General features: G+C 36.8%; 2 protein-coding genes across 9 annotated transcripts in view; one reads left to right on the top strand and one right to left on the bottom strand.

The window, feature by feature from the left end:
- The window catches only part of LOC136026470 (protein MON2 homolog), a 483,967-nt gene that overhangs the window by 206,555 nt on the left and 259,463 nt on the right, over window positions 1-17,949 (top strand). The gene's annotated exons all lie outside the window — the stretch shown is intronic.
- LOC136026472 (calcium-dependent secretion activator-like) overlaps window positions 1-17,949 on the bottom strand; it is a 122,519-nt gene that overhangs the window by 89,096 nt on the left and 15,474 nt on the right. For all 7 annotated transcript variants that reach the window (XR_010617294.1, XR_010617298.1, XR_010617296.1 and 4 more), the window contains exon 5: window positions 7,774-7,886. Coding sequence is in view for 2 of the 7 variants with exons in the window: in XM_065703082.1 (XP_065559154.1) it covers window positions 7,774-7,886 (113 nt within the window). In the remaining 5 variants the exon portion in view is untranslated. The remainder of the gene's footprint in view (window positions 1-7,773; window positions 7,887-17,949) is intronic.

Raw genomic sequence — 17,949 nt, forward strand, 5'->3', positions numbered from 1 at the left:
TCCGAATTAACCGGCCCCTTCTCCCCCCCCCAGATGGTCAAATCGGGAAAACGACTATTTCTAATTTAATCTGGTCCGGTCCCTGATACGCTTGCCAAATTTCATCGTCCTAGCTTACCTGGAAGTGCCTAAAGTAGCAAAACCGGGACTTTAGGTTTTCCCCCTCCAACTCCCCCCAATGTCATCAGATCCGGTCGGGATTAAAAATAAGAGCTCTAAGACACAATATCATTCCAAACATCAAATTTCATTAAGATCCAAATACCCGCTGATAAGTTAAAAATACTTCATTTTTTCTATTTTTTGCGAATTAACCGGGCCCCCACTCCCCCCCAGATGGTCAAATCGGGAAAACGACTATTTCTAATTTAATCTGGTCCGGTCCCTGATACGCTTGCCAAATTTCATCGTCCTAGCTTACCTGGAAGTGCCTAAAGTAGCAAAACCGGGACCGACAGACAGACCGACAGACAGACCGACAGACAGACCGACAGACAGACCGACAGACCGACAGAATTGGCGACTGCTATATGTCACTTGGTTAATACCAAGTGCCATAAAAATTGTGTGACTCAAAAACTTTTTGTTGTTTTTACAAGCTAAAAATATCGAAAAGGAGAAGCAGCCTAGTTTTTAACAGCTATTTGACCATCCATAAATTTTTATTTTGTTGCTAATTTAGATTTGTTGGTCAACCTTAGTTAACTCGTTACAGGAATAGCTTTCTTGGCGTATGAAAATACGTCATAGACGTAAACCAATGATGCTGGGCACCCTTTTTACAATTGAATTATCAGAAAGCAATCCCCCTTGTTCTATTTGATTACTTTGTCTTAATTGGTCACACTATGACCGATGAAGGTTTTGCCTTTATCGTCTTATACTTCTTCTATAACAGCTTAGACGGTAACTTTTACCAAGTGTGACAAACAAAAAGTCTTTTTTTTATTTTCTAATGATTTTTCGAATTCTCACGCGTTTCTAAGTTGCTTCTTGATTCAGATTAAATGTTTCCGTTTTTTTCTCTTATAAAAATGTACAGAATACTATGAAACACTATATGTCCATAGAAAAATCTTCTTCAAAATAATCTAGAAGAAAAAAATAGAAACTCAAAACGAATATGATCTAAAATTCCAAGATTCTTCTATTTTTCCAATCATTTCTTGTATTCTCGATTTAATTTGCCTACATTTGGATTCCTGTTCTAATCCTGTGTCCAAGGGGCGTGGGTTCAATCCCAGTTGTGACCAGTTATTTAGTTTGGGACGGGGGTCAGTGGGGTGACTCTGTAAGCTCAGCCAGAGTCGACCCAGCTCTAAATGGGCACCTAGAGAAATCTGGGGAAGGTAAGCAGGAAGGATGTGCAAAAACACAGGATGGTTGGCCCCCAACCCCCCTTGCACTTCCTAGCTGAAGGGCCATGAAACGGATATTGGCACCGCCGGTTTGGACTTTAAGGGTCTAGTGCCGTCTTACTTACTTACTTACTTACATTTGGAAAATTTCGCCCCTGCCTCTCGAAATATCTGGTCCTATAGTTCCTATACATTTACCTTCACAGCTGTAACGTTTTAATGTGTGTTTGTTGTTTGTTATAATTGGCTACAGAAAGCCGTTATGTAAATTAATATTGAGATTAAGAAAATGTTCACTATTCTTTCGTTTTATGGGTTTACATTTTATGGCTCGAGGCTGCTTTATTTTACTGGTGTTTGGCCTAAATCCTTTATAATTTGATCAGGCCTGGACTGAACATTCTTGCAACTTTTTATTAAGAAAAAAAAACTGTGAAAGAACATAACGCAATGCTAAACAAACGTCACCAAATAACTATGATTAGCAAGGACTGATAATTTAGAAGGTTAGATCTATTTTATTCCATCTTAAATAAATAAAAAAAACTACCTCAAGATGAGGAAGAAAGCTCAAACGCGGATGCATTAAAAGATTAAAAGAGTTTTATAGTTGTATCTGATAGTATCTGATGTATCTGATGACCTAGTATCTGATGGCCCTCTCATCCGAATATTTTATAGAAACAACACAGAAATCTACAAACCTCTTAAACATGATTTTGCCTCCTATTTACTAGATTCTACTTACTAGATTCTATTTACTAGCAACAATGTCACATCAAAGGAGGAGGATGGCTATTGAACCGCTTACATGCCTCATGGTATCAAGAATTTTTTGGCTGATTCTAAGGTTTAACCAGACATATTCTTATGATGAAGTCGAGGCTGTTTTCTGTTGCATTGTTTTCGCAAGAAGAACTTCACTCAGAATATCGAGAATATCTCAATGACAAACCTTAAACTTATGACCATTCTTATATTTTCTCGATTGGATATGATTTTAGCTCAAAACGCTGCAAAATGTATTTGCTTCAAATTCCAGGTAGAGAAGGTAAGTTTCTGGTCTTTCCCCTTGAGGGCAATAGTAGTCTTTTCTCTACCTCTAATGATTGTCTTGTGCAATTTTTTAAGAACAAACCGCCCTTCACTACAGCCCAGCTCAGTGAAGAGGCCTATGTGCCAGGAAGTTTTTCGTAAATAAAAAGGATAAAAACGGCCTTTGGGCTAAACGAGCAAAATACTCTGGAGCAGCCAATAACGGAATGACAAGCAATATGAGTCCCTTGCGAATTCTCAAAAGAACATCAAAATTCAATATCCTCATAGAGATTCATGCATTAAACAAGCTAATTTCACTCTAGTTGTCTCGTTAAGGTGGCAATGCAGTTAAAACACACTACGCTAATATTCTTGAAAAGTAAAACCATGGGGATGCTATTTTCTACGATAAATGTAAAAAAAGCAGTGGGGTATATTTTTGCAAAAATTAGCGCATACGCAAATTTCATGCGCAAGATATGTCAATATATACTTACAGTAGATACCTTATATATATATATAAGTAGATACCTTATATATATATATTATACCTAATATATACCTTAAGTAGATAAAAAGAGGAAAGAGGAAAGAATTAGAATGACACATATAGAGTGAAAAGTAAAACAGCGCAAGTGAACATAGACTCAGCATAGACTCGACTCAGAACATGACTCAGACTCAGCAGATAACGACAAGCTGCTCGTTACAATGTTATCATAATCAAATCAAACACAACACACTTAAATACATGAATGGAAATAACATTAGGAGGTCACAACGTTAGGCTCAAGTATGGGCGTAGCTGGGGAATTTTTTTGGGGTAGAGGTACAGAAAGTCATTTGAGAGACGAAAATTCACTGACTTATATTAAAATTTAGTTTGATATTAAATTCTGAGGATTTAATAGTACAATAAGTAATACAAGGAGATCACAACACTAGGATCAAGCATGGGCGTAGCTGAGGAATTTTCTTGGTATAAGGGGGCAGCCAGTCATTTAAAAGGATGTACATTAACGTTCGACTCAATCATGGGTGTAGCTAGGGAACTTTCGCAAAGAGAGGGAGAAAGCAAGTCATTTATGAGGGGCATTTCATTCTAAAGATTTTCTAGCTGGTGATACATGTAAGATATCCTACAGCTGATTATTGTTTATGAAGCACTTATAAAATGAATTTTAGTAGCCTTGATAATCAGCCGAATAGTGTCAATTTGAGTAGCTCTGAAGCATGGTCAACTCCCAAGCAAATCTCTTAGAATTAAATGCTCAGGAAATGCTCGAAAGCAATTTTAAGGCCAATATCTGTCACAGTATAGTGAATTAGCCCATTCCGGTTAGCTGGATGTTGCATCCCAAGTAAAATCCTTAGCTAGACTGATATATACAGGCTATAGCCACTATATTATGTTAAACATCCTGCAGTATCATTTGGTTACGAATACAAATTTGATAATCAGATAATCAGAGGTTTCCGAACTTGATAATCACAGAGGAATTATGTCTCTGAGAAACAAAAAATTCCTACATAGTTACCAAGTTCTATTAAACACACTGAAAACTTTCGTGAACAATTTAACTTTATTTGTCTATATCATGGCTGGCTTGCAAAAAGCAGAATGGTTGGGGAAAATGCGAATATTTTTTTCAGGACTGGCATGCAAAACTCAACAAGACTCAATGAAAAATAAGCCTAAAACTTAGTAACAGCAATATTTAATTTGAATTCATGTTTTGTAGCCGCATTCGATAAACATAGTTTTGTTGTTGCGAACGAGATATAAATAGAAACATAATACTCCTTTCATACAATTAACGCATTGTACACGTTTTGCATGAGTGCAGCATGCACGAAATTTTTATATGTCAGCATTACAATTCAAGCCTCTTATTTGGTACATTAAAAAGAAGCTATATCGGATCCTTGAGTAGCATTTGTCCGATCACATCAGAGAAAAAAAGAGTCAATTTCATCTAAAAAAATGTTCTATAAAAGTAGCGAGGATAAAACATATAAAACCCTTTACCAAGTCCGACGATTACCGTAAAAATTGCGAAAGAAAAGAATACTGTGGAAATTCGAAATTATATTTTGACAGAGTTTGAATCACTTTGTACTCCTATTGTATTACTTTGTACACCTACTGCATCACTTAGTACATCTAAAAGGCTTCAATACGGTAAGATTATCATGGTCATATCCCCCTAATTAATAAAAAGCAGGAACTCTAACAAAAGTTGACTTGCCTTAGGGTATTAAAATATTTGCTACTTTGTATTACAAATTCTGCTTCCGGAAAATGTAAAAAGAACTAAAAAGCACTAAAAATGTTTTTGATCAACCAGAATTTGAGTTTGAACCAAGATCAATTTTGAATATTTTTCAGTAAAAGCTAAAAAGACTCCCAAAACCAGAACACTTTTTGCACAAGAAAATGTAAAGAGAACCAAAGAGCACTAGAAACGTTTTTGATCAACCAGAATTTGAGTTTGAGCCAAGATCGAATTTTAACTATTTTTCAGTAAAAGCTAATCAGTTACGCGAAACTAGAACAAGTTTTTTTTGCCTCCTCCAGTTCCAGTTCTCAGAGTAAATTGTTAGTTTAGGTAGAGAGTTGCCTTTACTAACTTTTACCAACCAAAATAGAATTTTTGGCAACATTAATAACACTGCAATTACATTTTGGAACTTCGAGCCATAATTTAGCACATTCAGTTAGTTTTATCGACAGCCAAAGTACATTTGGAGGGTAGTGTCCCTCCCACCGTCCAAACATGATGCCCATACACCGGTGTTTAAAATAATAAAAATAATATACACAGTGGGTTTTAATTTTTGACGTAAGCATTGCAATATTCATTCATTTTTCAACGAAAACAGGTAGTAATTCCCGGTTCAAATTTGGACAAGATGCCGTCATATTGCTGACAATAAGAATCGCTTCTTTTTTCCTTTTTCTACAACTATTCTATAGACAGAACAATTAAATTAAAGAATGTATCGAAAAATTATTTTCATATAAGCAACAACTTTTATGTTCCAGCAAGAATCCAAAATTTAAAACACCACATTTTGGAAAATAATCGCCTACTTCTTGGAATTGATTTACTTATTGGTGATACCGTTGTGGTGATCCGTTAGCACAGGGAGATCCAGGCATAATTTGTGATATCTAGTCTGAACGATCAATGACCATAGATGGTGCTTCTCTTCAGGATGGACGACATGGTTCTAGATCTGTTCGATGTAGTATTCATTTTAATTAGCACAGAGCCATCCCTTGGGTCTTTCCAAACCACCAAGAGCTAGATTCAAGGATAAATATGCAACGGCCGAACCAATAAAGACGGTGTGTTTAAATGGCTGATGTGATGGGTACTATCAAATTTATACAGCAATCGTACTTATGTCAACCTTAATCCTTCTAAATGGGTTCCATCGACAGTATTCACTTAGTATTAGTATTAGTCCTGAGTTTCAGATCCGCAGCTTCATGTTTGCGAATCGCTTGTTAAATATTGTATTTTTGCTACTTGAGGGATGGAGTGCTGATCCATAGTCCTCCTATGGACGTGGTTTGTAATTTCAGAATTGAAAAAAAGAAAAAACAAAAAAAAACACATCACTGATCATAGGTAAGTGAAATTACAACAGCTTTGAAGTCCTGTAAGACAAATTTGACAAAATTTGATGCCTGACATTCAGTCTTTCTGTCGATAACCCTTTTATTGGTCTCCCTCTGTGTTGTTTGAAGACCAAATTTCGGAGCTGCAAGACAAGGATGTAGCAACTCCTTTTTTAGAATCATTGGACTTCAACGTTTTTGGACCTCGCTAGAATTTATGAATATATTATACTTTAAAATCCTCTTTTATTTAGTAATTTAAGAAATATAGGTTTACGATTTGACCACGATAAAATCAAAATACGTTCAAGAAAGGCAATTACAATAAATTGTTCCGTGGTAGTTTCAGGTAATCACTATAAATAAGCTCTTTGAAATTTAAAGCCATGAGAAATTTCATGATAAAACTTACTATGGTGTATCTTGTCAGTTTTGGAATATAAAAAACTTACTAATTTATGGCCACATGAAAAGTATATCTTTATTATAAGTTTACCGTTGACTGTAACAATGATCACTAACTATTTTTCCTCAATAGCTGAATCTAAATTACTTAAAGAGAGAGGAAAAACCTGCGAAATTTTTTAAAAGCATACTGGACAGACGTTTTTTTGCTAGGTATATGCTAGGTCAGAAAGTTCCTTTGAACATATGAACATCGCATGTTCAAAGGTTCAGAAAAACTGAAACTTAAATGTGCGTTCACATTAATAGACCACTTAATTCCCTTAGCAAATAGACTACTAATTTCCCTACTTCCCTTCAAGCAAAATGTAGTTTTTCTACAGTCAAAATTCAGTTTCCAATTTTCAGTTTTGTATTTCTGTTAGCAAGTAAAGATTAGCCCCTCGCCTAAACAGCAGCTTTGAAGCATAGGTATTATTGAATTAAGTTCTGTAGAAAGCACACTGTCAACATACTGAGTTCAAAAATGGATTTGAGCTGAAAGCATGGATTAGCTCCAAGAATTACTTTTTTGCAACATAGAAAACATCCGACGTCCATCTGATTTTTCCTCCTTAAGTTAGGATAATATTTGTAAGCATGTGATAGCTAATATTAAATTTTACTTTCTCATTGTTATTTTGGTCCAATCTTTACACAATTATTGTGCAATAAAATACAGTTTAGCTATATTTAACATAGGTGTTAACATTCGACAAAAATAAAATGATAGTTGGTCCTGATAGGCGGTATCTTTGTCCTCTTTGTAAAGATGATGATGAAGACTTGGATCATTTTCTCCGGAAATGCCCGGTGCTCTTGGATTTACGGGAAATTTATTTGCATGGGATTAATCTGATGCTTCCGGGTATTCTACAAAATAGTAACCCAACCACAATATTTCGAGTGGGAGTATATATAGAAAAATCTTTAATAAGAAGAAAAAGTTTTATATGATTAATTTCTTTTGTAGTTAGATTAGGTACTTTTTGCGTTGAATTCTGTTTTTTTTTTGTGCGTGTTCGTACTGTTGTTAATTTCCTTGCTTGTCTGTTATTTATTTATATTTTGTGTGTATATGGCCCACGGGTTTTTGAAATACACTTATCCATCCATCCATCCATAGGTGTTACATTATTACGTGATAAATATATCTAAAAACTTATTTGGTATATTTAATAAAAAAATTATAAAAATTAATATTTTCCACATATTAAGGATCAGGTTGGTTGAATGTTTTATGTTTGCATAAACCAAATTATACTTTTGAAGTTATTTCAGTAAATATTCAGATTTAATACTTACCTCAGAATAATGCTCTTCATTTTGTTGTAGAAGATCTACACATAATTCAGCCAATCGTATCAAATCCTCTAACTTTTTACCAGGAGGAACTCTTGTTTCACCGCTCAGGTCATCTATAAAATATACAAAAAAGATCTTCATTATTTGTGACACAAATGCAGGCTATAATGCCCGTCTGGAAAGCTGGGACGAGTATGAGTAAAGAGCAGAAGAGCAAGAGATCTATAGAAGGGAATGGGCAGGAATAGGAAGTAGCAAAATTCTTTGTTCCTAAATCACACAAAAGGGAAAAAGTCTACCATCCTCAAAAACCTTCTAAAGGTTAGAGCATTAATTGTATTTTGCTGAAAATAATTTGTAGTTCAAGCAGTGGGTTTTCTGTTTGTTGTATCATCAATAACAACATAAAAACAAAAATAGATGTCCAGTGAGAAAAAGTGAGACGTGTACAATCTTCACGTGGTGTCCCTGGGACTAATAGTCCGTACTTTACCAGTCATATGTATGAATCTACTACTGCTAAATTTAGCTGTTGCCCAGCCACTTGCACTCTGCCCAGTGTATTCTCACGAGAAGGTACTTTTTGTGGACACACCAGAAAACTTCGATAGACAAATGACAACTAGCCTTTGTTAAGGTGGTGGAGCGGATATATAATTCTGTGAGGAAGCTGAGGGAAAGGTTAAAGTGGATAAGAATTGGTTTCTAAGGAGTTCGGATAAATCCACTACTGCGAATTTTAGTTGCTGCCCAGCCACTTGCCACTCTGCCTAGTGTAGTACCACGAGAAGGTGCATTTTATTCACACACCACCAAACTTGGATAGATAGATGGTAAATGGCCTTTGTTAATGAGGCAGACATGATATATGATTCTGGGAGGAGGCTAAGGAAAAGGGTACAGTGGATTAAACATGGTTTCAGAGGTGTTTGCAAAAAATGGAGGGATCCATGCCCGTTCTAGCTAAACAGAAGGCTGCCCTGTGATTTGGAAAATAGTTAAACAAGTTATTGACATGCACTGACTGGCAAGCCAGAAGGATGGCTGAGGTGACGTATGGGGGCTCCACCAAGGAAGCCTGAAAGCAGTCGTACTGATTCTCTACTGCGGGAGCAAATCCCAGAGCCTGAGGTCTACTAGGGAGTTATTATTACTCCCTACTGACCTCAACCTAACCTAACCTACCCTCCATTCTTGGAAGGGATGAACATGGACTCAGACGTTTTGATGGATGGTGATTCACCTGAGACAGAATTCGCGGTAGTTCAAGCCTGTCAGCTTTTTGAAGAAGAGGATAAAGACACCCAAAACAGCACAATATTAGCTGCAAAAAACAAGCCCGGGAGAAACAATCCGTCTTGAAGCACTAAACGCCGATCACCGTGCAGACTAAAATCTTTAAAGGCCAATTTAAAGTGGGAAAGGGGGTTTTAGTGTAAGCACTCCTTCGAAGGATTGAGTACTTTTTCTCCTAATCGTTTAGAAATGAATTTTCAAACACAAAGGCTGTTGATTCGCAATAAGAAATGTTCTTAAAGCACAGTAAAACCTTACCATAATGAGTGGGGGAAGTTGAGGATAGGGCCGTCCTCCTCAAATACAGAATAATTTTTCCTCGTTTCAAATATTAATGTCAATCTTTACTTTCATTTGGAAAAACTTGTTCTTTTTTATATGTAATATGAAAAAGGAATGAACTAATAGTATAGAACTTTTTATTCTTAAAAAAAGCTCTCGTTAATCTGACATTTCAAATTAGGTATCACGAAAATAAACACTGATCCGAAAGACCTCACGACTAACTTGCGGTTCACTTCTGTAGATTTTCGTGTCTTTATTTTTAATTGATGTTTCTAGACATCAATACTTTTACCAAAGATAATAGGAAATCGGATTTATCTTACCTTGGATAGTTGTATCTCCTCCTTTGTAGCATAAAGAAACAAAATTTTATTCAAGAAAGTAATATAATATAGTGATGTGGCTTTATATAAAAAAAAAAACAAAATTGTGAAAATGCGCTCTTAAAGGTCTCAGTATTATAGCAAAATTAGCCAAATTGAAGAAGGTCAAGTTTGCACTAATTCAGAAAGTTGTAACGTTAGGTAAATAAAAGTTTCAGAGATAGATTTGTAGCATAAATTGGTCCAAGACTGAATTTTGAGCCTTCTGCTTCAGTTTATTATTTGCTTTTAAGATTTGAAAAAGCCTATTGGAATAGGTCTCGACTTGAAAAAACACAGGTAGGTGTACAATCTGGCTTAAAATCCAAAAACACCAAGTCCAACAAAGTCAGAGTCAAATCTATTTCTTTCCCCCAACTAGGTTAAGACAGCCTAAACAGTATCTTCACAAGATCTTTCAAATATAAAAAGTAGGAGCAAAGAAGTTATAACTAGAATTATCTTAGCAGCACAATGCCTGAATTCACGAAAGAGCAACGATCCCCCCGAGGCTTTTCGCTGATAAGAGAGTACGAGCACTCCGATGGAAATACAAGTGAAGGGAGCAAATAAATTGCATAATTTCTTGCGTCATTTGAAGCGCCTTTTTTTGGTACGTATGCAAAGTAGTTTGGTCTCTGACAGCACTTAATTTCTTTTTCTCATATATGAATTATGAAATTTAATAAAATTAAATAAATAACAATTATGAAATTTTTATTTAATATACATGTCTTGACTTTGCCTGCGCTTTCAAAAAAGTAAGCATGGTGTGCCTTGCTTGAAGAGAAATCACAAAAGTTTTTCCAACCCACATAATTGGAGGGATAAAATTAAAACTGTGGCCCCTTAAGCGCCGTCGATAGCCACTAAATTTCTTTCAATGATTGGTTTGAAACATATGGGGAATGCATCTTAATTTAAAAGAAATCAGAATAAATATTTCCACAGGAATTCGTACCTTTTTTTCGTCCCCGGATTTTTAAAAGTATACACGATTTTTTAGTTCCTTCTACCTTCCAAACGAAAATATCAAGATTTTCTCTAAATATGATAGGCATATGCCTACTGTCAAGGGGAAATATGTTCCACAAGAAATTTTCAACAAGACACATATTAGAAATTTTCTATTTTCAGTTTTAATTAAAACTTGTGTGACGGGTAAGGTAAGCAGAATGGGGGTGAGTGAGTTGGTAGCAAGAGCCGTGGTACCCGCCGGATGTGCCCCTTAAATTGCGGGGACAAGGTAACCAATCCTCAACACTTCCCTTACTTTTTTCGTAAGGAAACCACCAGTAAAATGTGTGATAACCTAGTGCGGAATGCAGTACTGAATTTTATCTCAAGAGCTATGATAGCAGGTGTGAAAACAAATGTTTTTACTAGGCGAGGACTCGAGTTTTTCAGCCGTGAAGCGAGTTTAGAAGCAAAAGAGATTATCTATCGCAAGTCGGAATTAGGGGAACGTGTAATAAAACACGTAAAGGACGAGGATAACTTGATGGACATTGCGAAGACGTTCGCTCGCTGTGCCAAAGAAAAGAGACAGCTTCCTGAGTTCGCTATTTTTGAGCCCCAAGAAGTTCCGGCCTGCAATGAAGAGATCGCTGCTTGTGTAGTGTCCACTGTCAACGAGATGAATCGCAAGTTCAATGGCCTTTTTGACCGTTTGAACCAGAAACCATTACCGTGGCCTGAAGGCAACCCTGTTGCTGCTCAAGCTAATGAGTCTACTCCTTCTACTCCGTCTTACTCAGTAGTCTTGAAAAAGCCTCCTCCTACCGTTGTTACTGCAGAAGAAAGGAAAAACTTCCTGTCGAATATTTGTGGTGATGCTTTGAATGATGACGATTTTGAACTCCGCCGAGGGAAGTACGAATGGCGCCTCGTAACTAAGAACAAATCTAAAGCAGCAGTACTAGCAACATCTATTCACAAAAAATCGCCTGAAACACTGACAAGCGTTAAAACTCCCACTTTCTTCGGTATGATCAAGTTTGTCCCAGCTCATATTAATGGTGACGCGCTTAAGAGAATTATACCGAATTATGAAAAAGATGATCAATGAGGCAAAACCAGATCCTTCAAATTATACTTCTCATCCCGCCAGTATCTGAACCACGCCATGAAAAACCCTCCTAAAATTAACTTGGAGCGGTACCCCATCGAGGAATTTATCTTTCTCCAAAGCACTGTTTTAACTGCCAGAATTTTGGTCATATTTCTTCTACCTACTCTAGCCAGCAAATTTGCTGTCAATGCGGAGAAGGAGGTCATGGCTCTAGCCCCGACCAGTTCTGTGGAAACCCTATAGCATGCACCCTCTGCAAATCAAAACGCCACACTTGCCATTCCTTCAAGTGCCCCACAATAATAAAAATAGTCAGTGAGCTGAAGCAGCCCAATGTCTAATAGCCCAGCCTGTGACAAAATTACGTCATGGAACATGAACGGAGGAGTCCCCAACAAAGTTGCCATAATTCAAAAATATTGTGCAGACTGTGACATTATGTTTATACAAGAACATATGCTCTCTCCTCACAATATTTCTCTCCTAAAGCTCTCGCACAAACTTACTTTTTATTTCGAGCCCGTAAAAATTCGGTCTTTCGGACGCCCCTCCGGTGGCTTGGCAATTATTTGCCACCCGTATATTGAAAGTTAGGTGTTATTTACGCATGATTACTTCTTGGCTATATCTTTCCGCAGTATCGCATTCTTCAACATATATCCTCCTACAAACTACCATGATGACAAATCAGTGCGGAAGTTTATGAACGCAGTTCGCGAACTAGCGAAGTGCCTGAAGTCTGTGACCCAGAGAGATTTGCATTGCGTAGTCATGGGGGACTTCAACTGCAACCTGCTTGACAGCACGTGTGCCCGTCGTCAGCTTCTAAGCGGCATCTTTGATGACAAACTTATCATCCTCCCAAAAGTCAGTAATTACTCCTTCGTTCATAATTCTGGGTTCCAAACATTGACCATACGGCCTGCTCTAAGAATATTAATGGAAGTGTAACTGTTCTAAAAGACGCTGTCTTCGCTGATCACTTCGCTGATAAGCATAAAACCAGCTCTGCGTCAACCCAAGAACGACAAGTGGAAAGTAGTAAGTGAATGGTATAAAATTAATACTACTTTGTATCATCAGGTGCTGAACTCACTTCTTGTAAAGATACGAATCCCCTTCCATTTACTCCAAGTGAATTCGAATTTTGATCCCGCGGATGCGAGAGTACTCATCAATATATTTTGTGCCGAGATTACTCACTCGCTTCTCGTAGCTGAAAAAAAAGCAGTTCCTACTAGAAAGGTTAAAATGAAAACAGAAATTCACAAATTCTCGCAAAATCCAGCCCTAGTTAAGTGTTGCAACGATGCTAAGTTTTGGTTTAGAATCTGGCAAGATTGTGATAGCCGCAAATCTGGTCCTGTTAACTCTGTCCGTTTATGGACTAAACGAAAATTTGACAAGCAACTGAAAGCTCATCGTACCAAATTAAAAGAAGAGTACTGCTCCAGAATCGTAAGTGACCCAAAACGAATCTGGAAAGCCCGGCTGAGCGAACCGGTCGCCGAAAAACCCCATGATTCGATTAGCGAAAAAGATTGGGAATCGTACTTTTCCATTGAATTCAGTGCCCCCGACCCAAATACGTCTAATCCCTTCGCGAACCGGCTAGGATCGGTATTATCCAGCCAGTGTGTCCCGGATTTTGTCGTTACTTACGGAAGCGTACATGAAGCTATTTTAAAGCTGAAGAAGAAACATTCCCGTGCTGTAGACGAAATGTGCGCGCTAAATCTGCTACACGGTACTACTATGCTTATTGAATATCTGACGCTCCTACTCCAGATTATTTTCACCACTGGTATAGTGCCTGACTCTTTTTGTGTCGGTTTGCTCTCGCCCATCCTTAAAAAAGGGAAACCAACAGACCAATGCTCCTCGTACAAGCCAATCACTGTTGCTCCAGTGCTCTGTAAAGTTCTAGAGATCTTAGTCTCAAAAGAAATTCAATATTCGTGCCGAATGACTGACCACCAGTTCGATTTCCGACCGGGTCTGGGTTGTGCTCACGCTCTCTTCAGTCTTGCCGCTATTCTAGCAGATTCTCACGAATCTGGTGACCCTATAGTGATTGGTGCTTTTGATGTGACTAGAGCGTTTGATTCGTCGATTCACGCTCAGGCCCTTTTAGCCACTTACGAGCAAGGTGTAAACCTCCGTGTCACTAGCGTATTGTACGATATGTATTGCCGTTTAAAAGCGCGCATGAAAATAGGTAACCGCATCACGTCAGTGGTTGTTCCAGTAAACAAAGGTGTCCGCCAGGGTTCATTATTATCCCCAAGTTTGTACAATAACAGTGTTTTAAATGCCCAGGCATGTGTAAATGTTTCATGTATCTCCAAGAATATAAATGTGTCGCTACTTACATATGCGGACGATCTATTAAATCTAAGTCAGTCTATTAGGGGTCTGCAATCGAACTTCTCGATCCTGCGTGATGAATACCGAAAAATCGGCCTGGCTTTCAATACTTCTAAATCTGCAGTTCTTTTTTTCAACGATAGTCCTTCTCAGCCTGAACACCTCCTGCTGAGTAGCGAGTCAATTACCGTTTCATCTCAAGTCTTGTATCTGGGTTTACCCATAGGCAGTAATCTTAATGAAATTCGTCTACTGCTCGTCAAACACGTCGAGAAAAAATTCCGCACCGCGTATGGGTCTATCGTCACCAGCAGACACCTCTTATGCCGAAAGTATCTCACAAATATGTATAACGCTGTCGCACTGCCGCATATTCTATATATCGCGCCATTTTGGAATTTATTAACTGACACCCAAAAACGCAAGCTCCGGTCCCCTTATTTTAGGTTCGCGAAGTTTCTGCTGCGATGCCCCTTGTGGACGAGAAATACTTATATGATTGATAAACAAAGGATTGCAGACCCCAGTATCGCAGTAAACTGGTTGATTTCTAATTTCCAGGCAAAATGGAACCACCCCTGGCATAAACATTTCTACAGTTCTTGATTATGTATTTTTCCATGTTGTGTTTTAAATTTCTCTCCGTTTTTCTTCTCTTTTTTTTCTTTTCTTTTCTTTTTTTTTCATTGTACTCCGTTTTGTTCCATGTGAAAAATACGGGCAATGAATATTTTACTTACTTACTTTACTAGACACACATTAGAAATTTTCCACAAGGCACATAGCTAAAGTGAAGAAAACTTTCTCTAAAAGTTTTATATTTATGGCTCTTACAGTCTTGGCAATCCCAGGCTTCAAAGCAAAGGAATATCCGAACTATGAAACCTAACCACGAAGCCTGCTAGCACCTCGACCGCAAAAACATGAGGGGTAAAAATTTTATCGAGCAACGTCTCTTTGGCTGAAAACAACACTACAAAACATAGCCAAACTTTTGTTTCTACGAATAAATCCTACGCTATTCTTTCCGATATATAAACCTATTTTAGTTCAAAAGTTGCCAATCCTTTTCTAGACCTATGAATATCTTTTTTTTTGAAAGAATAAACGACTTGGAAACTAGTATGTTAGGGGATTATACAGTTATGTTCATTGTAGGTTTTATTCTTCACTCTGATTTCTGTTCGTATTAGGCTCAGCGTCTTTCAAAAGTAAACTTTTTTCTCATTTTAATTTTCAATATTCACTATTTATTATTCATGAAATGACTTTTTAAATTTAATATTAAGTTCTGAGATACTAAAAAACACACTGGCTAACCCTCAGTTATGGTCAGAACCTATTTTAACAACAGGCTAAAAACCCGGACTGTAACCGATGTCATCGATTATGTTCATCTTGTTGTCTGTCAGAACCGCCTACACCCGCAGTGGCATAGTGGCTAAAATTCCTGTACCAGTAGGCATTTGAATGTAATATTTTTATAGTACAAGGAGAAACATTTAATTGCCACAAGGTATTGATCGCATTTAATATGCATTTCGCGTTTTACATACTATAAAGAGGCTAAAGGTTTAATTCTAATTGAGTAAATAAAAATGAAAAAGTAAAATTCTTTTATAATAAATAAAATTGAATAAGCAAAATTTTAATTCAAAGTTCAGAATTTTATTCACCAGTAAATATAAAATGGAAATACAATACTCCTCTGGGAATGGAAATAAAATACAATACTCAACTGGAAAAGAGAATATTTGTAATATAATTCCCTTTCAGTGAAGCGCCAATGACGCAGTAGGCTTTAGATTTTTTAAAGTTAGGAAAGGAGGCAGTAGCTAAATTCTTGTTTGCAGTGGAACTAAATTTGTAGTGAACGGTTTTGGGAAGAAATAAGGTTAAACTAAATATTTTACATATAATGATATTAACTACTGAAAAGCCCATTAGTTCAAAATTTGATTTTACAGTAATTTCGTTTTTTATTTTCAATGTTGTAATAAGTACGTAAGAAAATGTTTGTAATAAAGCGCCATTTTCAGTAAAGCGTCAATGACACAGTAGATTTTAGATTTTTACAGTTGGGGAAGGAGGCAGTACCCATACTCTTTTTAGAATTAATTTTTGTTCGTTTTAATCTTGATTCGTATGTTTGGTTAAAGCTAAATTCGTTTTAAGGTTTATTTATTTATTTATATTAGTACATGTTTTATGTTTATTTGCTATGATTGTTTATCTAGTTCCTGTTCGTTTTGGGTTTCATTTATACTACAATAGTAAAATATTTGTGCGCGTTTTAACCTTGATTTGCATATTCAATATAGGCAGTACTCATTTTAAGATTTGTTTATTCATTTATGTTAATATAACAAAAGAATAAAAACAAAAGCAACACAAAACCAGAAGAGTGGAACAACAAGAAAAATGCAAGAAGAGATAAAAAAAAAACTAGAAACAACAATTTTTTATAGGAAAACCTAAAGCAACTGATCCCCTCCCCCTTCCGCATGAAAAAGGAAACCAAATGTATTTACGCTACTCCAACCAAATCCAGGTAATAAGAGTCCAGCCTAATTCAGGCTAGATTTTAACTACTTTTATTTTTAATAACGAACTATTCTGATTTTCACCTTCTCTTTCTCGCTTGATTAGTCGCAATCCCTTTTTTCTTATTGTTAGACGTTTCTGTTCTTTTCTATTATTTTATCAGCATTGAACATGCCTCGTTTGACTCGTATTTTTTATTAAAAAAATTAGCGTTCCATATTTTATCTTTACTTGTCCTTTTTCAGCCGCCGGCGTTAACCCCCCCCCCCATCCATGTAGAAAATACCACCAGCAAAAATACCCCAGAAAATATCCCTCATGAACCCCCCTTTGAAAATTCCACCCCAAAGCAAAGGACAAGAACTATCAATTTCTGATCCAATGAACAAACTCCAAAGTTTCTGCGACCTTGAGTTGGAGGTGTGGATGAGGGAGAGACACTCCTCCTCCTCTACAGAATAAATTTTGCTCATTTTGCGGCTTAGTGTTATTTTTTACTTTCATAATAACAGCGTAGACCAGAAATATTCCCAGAAATCCTAAGGGAGTAGATATAAAAATCACATTTTTGATACGTTATTTAAAATTTCTTTTGTACCCCCCCCCCCAAAAAAAAAAAAAACCTTGCTGGAAAACACCCTTTTGCTGGAAAAATTTTCCACCGAGAAGGGAATTACCAGCATGATTTTAAAAACAATCAGAAATTAAAGTCTTTTAAAAATAAAAGTGCGCTAAGAAAAAAATTTCACCCCAGATAATCTGCAAGAAATTTTCTGGGTGAAATTTTCAGCTAGAATGGAATTGTCATCAGGGGATTTCCTTGGAAACGGGGGAGGGCGTTTTTACTTGAAAACAACTTTCCACGGTGGATTTTTTCCGTGGGTGAAGAAATTTTTCATGGAGGGGGAACCGGATTTCTTTGTATTATTAAAAGCAATCAGAAATTGAATTATAAAAAGTTTCTTCAACTGAAAGTAAGGAACAACATCAAAACTTAAACGGACAGAAATTATAACGTATATGAAAGGGGTTTCCCCTCCTCAAGACCTTGCTCTTCGCGCTCAAATTTTGACTTTTTGTCCCGATTCCTTAAGAATGACTCCTGAAACACAATAGCCGTTTAATAGGAATAATAAGCTTTTTATGGCACTTGGTATTAACCAAGTGACATATAGCGATCGTAAATTCTGTCGGTCTGTCTGTCCCGGTTTTGCTAGTTTAGGCACTTCCAGGTAAGCTAGGATGGTGCAA

The sequence above is a fragment of the Artemia franciscana genome, chromosome 4 (assembly GCF_032884065.1).
Source record: "Artemia franciscana chromosome 4, ASM3288406v1, whole genome shotgun sequence".
NCBI classification, from domain to species: domain Eukaryota; kingdom Metazoa; phylum Arthropoda; class Branchiopoda; order Anostraca; family Artemiidae; genus Artemia; species Artemia franciscana.